The sequence below is a fragment of the Hoplias malabaricus genome, chromosome 2, assembly GCF_029633855.1.
Source record: "Hoplias malabaricus isolate fHopMal1 chromosome 2, fHopMal1.hap1, whole genome shotgun sequence".
In the NCBI taxonomy this organism is placed as follows: Eukaryota; Metazoa; Chordata; class Actinopteri; order Characiformes; family Erythrinidae; genus Hoplias; species Hoplias malabaricus.
The window spans coordinates 56,782,141-56,793,134 of NC_089801.1; the positions used below are offsets into that span (position 1 = coordinate 56,782,141).

Sequence of the window (10,994 nt, forward strand, 5' to 3'; positions counted from 1 at the left end):
ATCGCTCAACACCCCCGACCAATCATCGTCCCTCACTAAACCACCAACCAATCATCATCCCTCACTAACCCTATCAACCAGTCATCATCCCTCACTAAACCCCAGACCAATCGTCATCCCTCAACACACCCCCAACCAAGCATCATCCCTCACTAAACCCCAGAACAATTGTCATCCCTCACTAAACCCGACCAATCATCATCCCTCATTAAACCACTAACCAATCATCATCTCACTAAACCCCGACCAATCATCATCCCTCACTAACCCCATCGACCAATCATCATCCCTCACTAACCCCATCGACCAATTATTATCCCTCACTAAACCCCTGACTAATCATCATCCCTCAACACACCCCCGACCAATCATCATCTTTTACTAAACCCCCGAACCCAGGGTGGAGAAGAAACATAAGCTTAGGGTCCCAGTAAAGACCTGAAGGAATCACTGGAGCTGCAAAAACGATAAAGTGTGAATGTGTGAACCCTAATTCTAAATTTGCTTGTGTTTATGGGTGAACAGGGACCTCCTGGTAGGCCGGGTGTTCGTGGTCAGCCAGGTGCAGTTGGTGAAAAGGTGGGAATGATGTCTCATCAACCTTTCTTCATTTTGTAATAACACTCTCAGAATCTAGTGGAGTGATTCACAGAGAAACAAAGCTACACACTCTTCACACACTTCATGCTACACACACTACACAGCCACACTCAATACACACACACACACACACACACACACACACACACACTCACTCACAGTCTTCACACTCAACATATTACACTCTATACACCCTATAGGCAGTACACACCCTATACACACTATACACACTACACCCTAAACACACTACACACCCTACACACACTACTCTCTAAACACACTACACACACTACACCCTACACACAACACACAGTCTTCACACTCAACCTATTAAACTCTATGCACTTTACAGGCAGTACACACCCTATACACACAACACCCTAAACACACTACACACACTACACAGTCTTCACACTCAACATATTACACTCTATACACTCTATAGGCAGTACACACCCCATACACGCTATACACACTACACCCTAAACACACTACACACCCTACTCTCTAAACACACTACACACCCTAAACACACTACACCTTACACACACTACACAGTCTTCATACTCAACATATTACACTCTATACACTCTACAGGCAGTACACACACTACACCCTACACACCCTAAACACTCTACACACACACCACACCCTACAAACTCTACACACACACACTACACCCAACAGACACTACTCACACACCATACACACACTACACACTCTACTTCACACTCTACAAATTACACACTCTATACACTCTACAGACACTACACATTCTACACACACTGCACACTTTACACACACTACAGAGTCTACACTCACCACACACACTACGCACACTATACATTCTACACAGTCTACACACACTATACACACTACACACAAAAGAGTTTTACAATTATTTCTGCTATGTTTTATGATAATGAATGTGAAGATGGTGATGGTGATGATGATGGTGTTTGTAGGGGGAGGACGGTGAGTCAGGTGACCCTGGTCTTGTTGGCGTGTCTGGATTAGCTGTAAGTAAAGACACTCTTCTTGTGTATGGGGACTTGACTATGGGACTTTTAGTTTGAATGTGCTTTTCTTCTCCTCTGAAGTTACTATTTGTTGAGATGGTGTCAGCCACACGGAAGTTAACCTGGTTTTGATTTCCGACATGTCCTAGCATGACCATGCTAAAGTGTGTGTGTGTGTGTGTTTGTGTTTTATGTGTCCAGGGAGAAAAAGGAGACCAGGGCGAGAAGGGAGACTCAGGTCCTCCAGGAGCTGGGGGACCCCCAGGATCTCGAGGAGCCCCCGGAGAAGACGGAGCTAAAGGAAACTCAGTGAGTTTCTGATATGAAACAAACATCAGCAAAATATTGGCAGGTGTGAAATACAGATCATTAAACAGGAAACTGGATCACCGGGCGTCTTAAGACCTCACACGAATAAAAGTGGAGTGAATTATTGGTCAACCTTCTCTTATTCCAGTGTTTCAAATTTAGAATAAACATTTTCACATAAGAAATTCATGTTAAAGGATCCAAATGTTGTTGTAATGATTTATTCTTGCCTCTTCTTTCCTTAGGGTCCTATTGGTGTTACAGGAGACCCAGGGCCTCCTGGAGAGGCTGGTCCTGATGTAAGTGACCCTTCTACTTTGACTGAAATACACTCATTACATTTTGATGTGATAGTCCTTGCTCATGTTTGTCTTTGACACCACACTGATCTTCTCTCTCTTCTCTCTCTCTCTCTCTCTCTCTCTCTCTCTCTCTCTCTCTCTCTCTCTCTCTCTTCTCTCTTTCTCTCTCTCAGGGTATCGATGGAGGTCCTGGATCAAAAGGAGACAATGGAGATCCCGGAAAAGCTGTGAGTGCACCCGTTTATAATCTGCTCATTTTCACAGTTTTTTTTCCCCACTACTCATTCATTTATTTTCATTCTTCACTTTCTAGGGCCCCCCAGGAGCCTCTGGAGAGCCTGGTCCTCCAGGACGGCCTGGACGAAGGGTCAGTGCAGATGGTCTTAAGTTGTTTGTAACAGAGTAACAGAGTCTAAACTGACCCTTGCTCTTCACCTCCCTCTGTAGGGGCATTTAGGTCCTCCAGGAAAAGAAGGGAAGCCTGGTTTGAAAGGAGACAAGGTAAAGGACATGACAGTGGCAATATGAACACATTTACACTCAGAGATGACTGATACCTTATCACTACCAGGATAACTCACTGTATGGTTTACTGAGAGAATTACTGAGTGAGTAAGTGACTGAGTGACTGTCTGACTGACTCACTCGCTCACACACGCACTTGCTCACTTTCTTATTTACTCACTGACTGATTGACTATCTCTCCTTATGTATTTCTATGAACATATCTATGAACAACTATTACCAATTCATCCTCATTCTCCCAGGGAGCTCCTGGCTATGAGGGAATTCTGGGTAAAACCGGCCCGGTTGGAGGCCAGGGGAATCCTGGGAAATCGGGGCCTCAGGGGCTCCCAGGAATACCAGGACCCGCGGTATGTGAACTGACCACAACACAACACCACGGCTCCAGTTCCACAGGCTGATCCATTTTAGGATCAAAAATTACATGTTATATCTTACCCCCCCACTCTCTCTCTCTCTCTCTCTCTCTCTCTCTCTCTCTCTTTTTCTCAGGGTGAGCAAGGCTTGATTGGACCCCCGGGTCATTCCGGACCTCCAGGACCAATGGTAGGCCTAGCAGGTGCTTGATTTTAACATTTTGAAACTTTTAGTGATATGAATGTTAAGATTTTTTTATCTTTCACCCTCAGGGTCCTGCTGGTCTGCCAGGTCTGAAAGGAGACCCCGGAAAAAAAGGAGAAAAGGTAAAGTTTATATTATCGTTCTCAATTTAAAATGTTATTAACCTTGATTTACTACTCAACACATGTTCCTTGTTTGTGAAACATCTGTAAAATCAGAGATATAAGTTAGAGAAGTTGAGGACTGCTGTTCCACCTTAAATGCCACGGAAGCTGTACAGAATGTAACTGTTGCACCGTGTAAGATGGAATGGCAGCTGTGAGAAAGAGGTTAGACTAGAGCTAGACTAGACAAATAATCAGAAACCAGTGACAGGCACTGTCTTGTTTCAGGCACAAATATCGCACTACACCCGACCAGCCCCCTTCATCCTCCAGGGTCTTGCTAGTTGGGTGTCACTGGTTGCGGCCTTCACTGTAATGAGGCAACAGAGAATAGGCAACTTTGGAGCACAGAGCCAAGCAAACAGGAAGAGCTGTGGTCACCTGAGTGAGGAACAACTAGCAAAGATGCCCTGATGGGAATAAAGGGCTGAAGAGAGTTGAAGAGGGAGAGAAAACAAGTTGGAGGAGAGAAGGAGAATGTCTTGCACAGAATCTGAGTTGAAACAGGGCAGAGTTACTGCTGTAGCCTGCAAAAACACCCTGTTGTATGTGTTTATACTTGTGTGTTGGTGTCTGCTTCACTCTGCAATCACACTGCCAAAACACTAGGCCTGAATCTCAAACGTCTCCACCCTATATAGTGCACAGTGTAGGTCATAAACCTATGTATAATAAAACCATTTATACTGGATTTAGCACTCTGTGCCTAACATTTCTTACACTGTCTGAGTGCAGTGGTATTGGTTTTATAATCTCTGAAGTGTACTTTGTAGGTATTTGTGAGTGTAGTTTACATGCAGTGCCAGGAATAAACATATTCAATGTTGGCACATTTTCCTACCTCGGTCTCCTTTATTTTAGAGGCATCGGTTTTTTCCATTCCACCTCTTCATTTGTCTTGTTGTTGTTATGATGTGTGGTTACATTCCTGGGGAAAGCTGCATCAGACTATGTAAGCATAAATTAGCCTTAACACTGCAGGTGTACCTCTGTGACAGGATGATAATTGTAAGCCCTGTAACGGGAATATTCAGAATGATTAAACTTACTTAAACATCAGAAATATCAGTAAACATTAGTAATACCAGTAATATTAATATTAGCACTGGAGCTCTAGAAGATGCTTTTCCGAGAGCTACACAATGCAAAGTTTACTTTCATTTACAGATGAACTCAATGCACTCTTTTTCTCTCTCTCCCTCTCTCTGTGTGTGTGGGTGTGTGTTAAACAGGGTCACGGAGGTCTAATTGGTCTGATTGGTCCTCCGGGAGAATTCGGAGAGAAAGGAGACAGAGGACTGCCTGGAATCCAGGGAGTACAAGGACCCAAGGGAGATATGGTAAACTCAAACTCTCTCTCTCTCACTCTCACACACACAGGCACACACACAGAATAAAGTGTGTGAAACAGCATTTTTTTCCTGCCATTTCTGTTTTTCTATTCCTTCCGCTGGTTCTCTGGTCTCTTCTGTCTCTAAACCACTGTCTTCTTTTTGCTCCTCCCTCAGGGTCCAGTCGGCCCCCCAGGCCCCAACGGACCTCCCGGACCCCCAGGACTGTCTGTGAGTCTCTAACACTGATACACACCTGCACCTACACGCAACAATAAAAGCCCTCAGTGACAGAAATGAGTTCAGGACACAAGATAGAGCTCAGACTGAGAAATCTTACAGTGACCTGTCTCCTGTGTTTCAGGGAAACATCGGGCAGAAAGGATCAAAAGGAAGTCAGGTCAGAGGAGTATATCTAACACACTCAAACACACACTCCTCACACACTCACACAGAGTCAGACATTGTCTTCTGTCCTGTTTCAGGGCCCTATCGGACCTCGAGGAGACACTGGACCTGTTGGTCCTCCTGGACTTCCAGTGAGTATCAAACTAACTAATCCCCCAACAGCCCCAAACACACTCTTCCCCAAACCCACCTCAAAACACAAATCCCAAACTAATCCCCAAAACATGAATCCCCAAACCCACCCCAAAACACCAATTCCAAACTCATCCCCAAAACACCAATCCCAAACCTCACCCCAAAACACTAATCTCCAAACCCACACCAAAACACTAATCCCAAAATGAATCTCCAAAACATCAATCCCCAAACCACAAAACCACAGACTCACCCCAAAACACTAATCCCCAAACACAGCCCCACAACATACTAATTTTATATGTATATTCTCTCTCTCTCTCTCTCTCTCTCTCTCACACACACACACACACACTATCTCACTCTCTCGCTCTCTCTCTCCAGGGTCCTCCTGCAGTAGGGATGGTGCCTTTCCCAGTTCAGGATGGAGGGAGGAGGCGGCGACATGACTCCAGTGTGGATGGTGCGTCTCTGGTGGAGGGAGAGGAGGATGAAGAGGAGGAGGAGTGGATGCAGAGTGATGGAGCAGAGGGAAGAGGAGAGAAAGACATGGAAGAGGTGTTTGCATCTCTGGCCTCGATGAAGACGGAGGTGGAAGGACTGAGGAACCCACAGGGAACCTTCCACAGTCCGGCTAGAACCTGCAAAGAACTGTGGATGTGTAACCCTCGCCTACCTGACGGTGTGTGTGTATGTGTGTGTGTTGGGGGAGGGGGTGTATTGGTCCTTTGTAGCCATTCATACCGAGTGGGTTCTGCACATTTAAACTGAACCCATTGTGGACACAGTGTCATTTCTTTGGGCTGAAGAACAGTGGAGCTGTGTTATCTGCAGCAGCATTTCTCAAATTTTGTTAGATCACAGAACACTTTAAAAGTCTGCAACATTTGAAGTTGAACATTGAACACAAACCCATCGTCCAACTCTGACCATGCCCAAAAAACACTGACTAAATGTTTCATAGAGGATTATTAGATGCTGAGAAATAATTTTCTGAATTTTCTGAATTTTTTCCCAAAAATAATTTATTTTCCAAATATTCTTATTATTTTTTTAAATATTCTGATTTTGTTGTCGGGAGTTTCTGACTCTGGTGAGTGGCCAAACAAGAAAAAGGCCCCCAGTCATTCACTGTTACTTCACAGAGTGTCAGAGCTGGAGCGGGAGACACACTGATACAGATTAGTTTTGTGAAGCATGTGAATGGTCTCACTCCGTTTGACAAAGTGAAAATAAAACACCAACCGCCGACAAACCAAACTGGACACTCACTTTTACCTGCGCCACTGGTTGTAAACACTGCGGAGCTGAATATGGCGTTATGTACGTTGCGTTATGTAAGTTTTATTTTTGTACAGCCTGCTCCAACCTCTGGAATTTTTAAGGTGGTATTTCTATTCCTGGTGTGTGTTTCAGGTGTGTACTGGATTGATCCGAATCAAGGCTGCCACAGAGATGCCTTCAAAGTCTTCTGTAACTTCACAGCGGAGGGAGAGACCTGCCTTCAACCCCATAGCAAATACCAAACGGTGAGAATGCTGACCTCTACAGGTCATTTACGCACAGCGTTTATACAGCAAACACCAAACGGTGAGAACGCTGACCTCTACAGGTCATTTACACACAGCATTTATACAGCTAACAACAAACGGTGAGAACGCTGACCTCTACAGGTCATTTACACACAGCATTTATACAGCAAACAACAAACGGTGAGAACGCTGACATCTACAGGTCATTTACACACAGCATTTCTACATCAAATACCAAACGGTGAGAACGCTGACCTCTACAGGTCATTTACACACAGCATTTATACAGCAAACACCAAACAGTGAGAACGCTGACCTCTACAGGTCATTTACACACAGCATTTATACAGCAAACACCAAACGGTGAGAGCGCTGACCTCTACAGGTCATTTACACACATCATTTATACAGCAAATACCAAATGGTGAGAATGCTGACCTCTACAGGTCATTTACACAGAGCGTTTATACAGCAAACACTAAATGGTGAGAACGCTGACCTCTACAGGTCATTTACACACAGCATTTATACCGCAAACACCAAACAGTGAGAACGCGGACCTCTACAGGTCATTTACACACAGCGTTTATACAGCAAATACCAAACGGTGAGAGAGCTGACCTCTACAGGTCATTTACACAGAGCGTTTATACAGCAAACATCAAACAGTGAGAACGCTGACCTCTACAGGTCATTTACACACAGCGTTTATACAGCAAACACTAAATGGTGAGAACGCTGACCTCTACAGGTCATTTACACACAGCATTTATACAGCAAACACCAAACAGTGAGAACGCGGACCTCTACAGGTCATTTACACACAGCGTTTATACAGCAAATACCAAACGGTGAGAGCGCTGACCTCTACAGGTCATTTACACACAGCGTTTATACAGCAAACATCAAACAGTGAGAACGCTGACCTCTACAGGTCATTTACACACAGCGTTTATACAGCAAACATCAAACGGTGAGAACGCTGACCTCTACAGGTCATTTACACACAGCGTTTATAAAGCAAACATCAAACGGTGAGAACGCTGACCTCTACAGGTCATTTATACATAGCGTTTATACAGCAAACATCAAACGGTGAGAACGCTGACCTCTACAGGTCATTTACACACAGCGTTTATACAGCAAACACCAAACGGTGAGAATGCTGACCTCTACAGGTCATTTACACACAGCGTTTATACAGCAAACATCAAACAGTGAGAACGCTGACCTCTGAAGGTCATTTACACACAGCGTTTATACAGCAAACATCAAACGGTGAGAACGCTGACCTCTGAAGGTCATTTACACACAGCGTTTATACAGCAAACATCAAACGGTGAGAACGCTGACCTCTACAGGTCATTTACACACAGCGTTTATACAGCAAACATCAAACGGTGAGAACGCTGACCTCTACAGGTCATTTACACACAGCGTTTATAAAGCAAACATCAAACGGTGAGAACGCTGACCTCTACAGGTCATTTACACATAGCGTTTATACAGCAAACATCAAACGGTGAGAACGCTGACCTCTACAGGTCATTTACACACAGCGTTTATACAGCAAACACCAAACGGTGAGAATGCTGACCTCTACAGGTCATTTACACACAGCGTTTATACAGCAAACATCAAACAGTGAGAACGCTGACCTCTGAAGGTCATTTACACACAGCGTTTATACAGCAAACATCAAACGGTGAGAACGCTGACCTCTACAGGTCATTTACACACAGCGTTTATACAGCAAACATCAAACGGTGAGAACGCTGACCTCTACAGGTCATTTACACACAGTGTTTATAAAGCAAACATCAAACGGTGAGAACGCTGACCTCTACAGGTTATTTACACATAGCGTTTATACAGCAAACACCAAACAGTGAGAGCGCTGATGTCTACAGGTCATTTACACACAGCGTTTATACAGCAAACACCAAACGGTGAGAACGTTGATCTCTACAGGTCATTTACACACAGCGTTGTTTGTCTTTGTCTCATTGTTTGTTTTGTTTGTTGGTCTGCAGGTTAAGATGGCTGCTTGGAATAAAGAAACTCCCGGAACGTGGTTCAGTCAATTCAGGAAGGGCTCAGAGGTGAGGGCCTCGGGTGGTGTGGTTATTTGATTAGTATTGTGTTTATTATTTTTAGACAGTGACACACTGAAGATAAATAAACACATTCCCTTCTGTAAACACTGCTTGTTTACAGTTAATGCTCCTATCATTATCTGAAGACGGATCCTGTTGTTTTATTTGCTATATGTTTGTTAGTTTGACCTCTCTCTGTGTCTCTCTCTCTCTCTCTGTCTCTCTCTCTCTCTCTCTCTCTCTCTCTCTCTCTCTCTCTCTCTCCCTCTCTCTCTCTCTCTCTGTCTCTCTCTCTCTTTCTCTAGTTCTCCTATATAGACGTTGATGGTAATGACGTGCACATTGTCCAGTTGGGTTTCCTGAAGCTTCTGAGTGCCACAGCGAGGCAGATCTTCACTTTTCTGTGCCAGAACGCAGTGGGCTGGATGGACAGCGCCACCTTCAGCCACTCCAGAGCACTTCGGCTCCGGGGCAGCAATGGACAGGAGCTCTCTTACACAAAAACACACTTCCTCCAACCCATCTACGACGGCTGCCAGGTCTGAACACACACACACACATATATACACCACCTCACCCTAAGTACAAGGGCCTGATTTTATTTTCACTTATTGCAAATATGGTACATGTATTTGAATGTTCTCCCAATGTGGGGAACTGCTCTATGGAGTGTAAACTGTGTCATTCAGGGCCGACAGAGCAGTTTGATTCTTCATATGTGATTACAATTAATCTTAAATATAGAAATGTACAAATAAGCAATAATTTCTTTATTAAACATCATTAGTTGTTTTAATGGTATATAATATAATATATTTATATATTATAATATAATTTATTGTTTGATGATTCTAAAATCTTCACAACCAAAAGAAGCTAATAATAATTAGTGATAACGTTGTGTGTGTTTTGTTATTCCAGTCTCGCTCGGGTCAGGACCGGACAGTTTTGGAGGTGAACTCTCCGGATGCCGAGGTCCTGCCCGTCGTTGACGTGGCTGTGTCTGATTTCGGAAAACCCAAGCAGAAATTCGGCTTTGAGGTGGGAACAGTGTGTTTTAATGGCTAACATCCAGCGGCTAACGAAGGGGGACCATGCAAGCGAGAGGAGAATGGGCGAGAGGGAGAGAGTGCAGTGAGAGAGAAACACAGAGACTTTAGTGTATTTATGGAGCCATGAGAAAAGGGCCATGGCCAAACCTGTCAGGTGCTTTTATTTTATTAAATAATTTTTTACCTTGTCCTGAACACTCATTACTGTACTGCTTTTGTTTTTGTTTACCAAACTTCAGCAAACCTCATAATTGTTCTTTTCATACTGTAATAAAGTCGTTGATGTTTATTTTTTTCTCCTTTTTTAAAATATTTTATTATTTGTTTATTTGAGTGTTACATTTCCATGGTGCTACACACAAACACACCTGAAGATTTGTTTACATATTTTATATCTAATACCTGCAGTGCATTCTGGGAAACATGAGTAAAGTTGCACGTTTTGTTTGTTTGTTTGTTTTTGTTTATTCTGTTTGTTTTCTTTGTGTGAAAAGGTGGGTGTGTTAAAGACGTGCTCTGATTTTAAAGTAAATAGAAACACAGTCATATTTTGATTTTAAATAAAGTTCTGGGAGTGTTTGTTTCTGGGAGAAAAGACATATAGCTTCTCAGAGATTTTTGATAAATATTATTATCCTGAGGGAACTTTATTAATAAAATATTATTAAATAAACAAGACTTTTACCATATTCTTAGTAAAGTATTTTCCATTTTGGTGAACGGGTTCATTTGTGAAATCTCAATATCAGATTAATAAGTGAATAAATAAAGACAAACCATTCACTCATTCATTGTCTGTAACCCTTATCCAGTTCAGGGCAGTGGTGGGTCCAGAGCCTACCAGGAATCATTGGGTGCAAGGCAGGAACACACCCTGGAGGGGGCGCCAGTCCTTCACAGGGCGACACACACTCACACATTCACTCACACATACAGACACTTTTGAGTCTCCAATCCAAA

At 43.4% G+C, this 10,994-nt stretch overlaps 1 protein-coding gene across 2 annotated transcripts in view; it reads left to right on the forward strand.

The window, feature by feature from the left end:
* Positions 1-10,744, forward strand: part of LOC136686513 (collagen alpha-1(XI) chain-like) — a 41,296-nt gene extending 30,552 nt beyond the window's left edge. The window contains exons 45-63 of one of the 2 annotated variants that reach the window (XM_066660338.1): positions 526-579; positions 1,566-1,619; positions 1,821-1,928; positions 2,174-2,227; positions 2,404-2,457; positions 2,544-2,597; positions 2,678-2,731; positions 2,998-3,105; positions 3,248-3,301; positions 3,385-3,438; positions 4,713-4,820; positions 4,989-5,042; positions 5,176-5,211; positions 5,297-5,350; positions 5,739-6,036; positions 6,771-6,883; positions 8,920-8,988; positions 9,288-9,521; positions 9,904-10,744. In XM_066660338.1, the coding sequence (XP_066516435.1) occupies positions 526-579; positions 1,566-1,619; positions 1,821-1,928; positions 2,174-2,227; positions 2,404-2,457; positions 2,544-2,597; positions 2,678-2,731; positions 2,998-3,105; positions 3,248-3,301; positions 3,385-3,438; positions 4,713-4,820; positions 4,989-5,042; positions 5,176-5,211; positions 5,297-5,350; positions 5,739-6,036; positions 6,771-6,883; positions 8,920-8,988; positions 9,288-9,521; positions 9,904-10,050 (1,761 nt within the window). In that variant the 3' untranslated portion in view covers positions 10,051-10,744. Of the gene's footprint in view, positions 1-525; positions 580-1,565; positions 1,620-1,820; positions 1,929-2,173; positions 2,228-2,403; positions 2,458-2,543; positions 2,598-2,677; positions 2,732-2,997; positions 3,106-3,247; positions 3,302-3,384; positions 3,439-3,708; positions 3,948-4,712; positions 4,821-4,988; positions 5,043-5,175; positions 5,212-5,296; positions 5,351-5,738; positions 6,037-6,770; positions 6,884-8,919; positions 8,989-9,287; positions 9,522-9,903 lie in introns of those variants that run through there. The other variant, XM_066660339.1, reaches the window with a different exon arrangement.
* Positions 10,745-10,994: the final 250 nt, after the last annotated feature.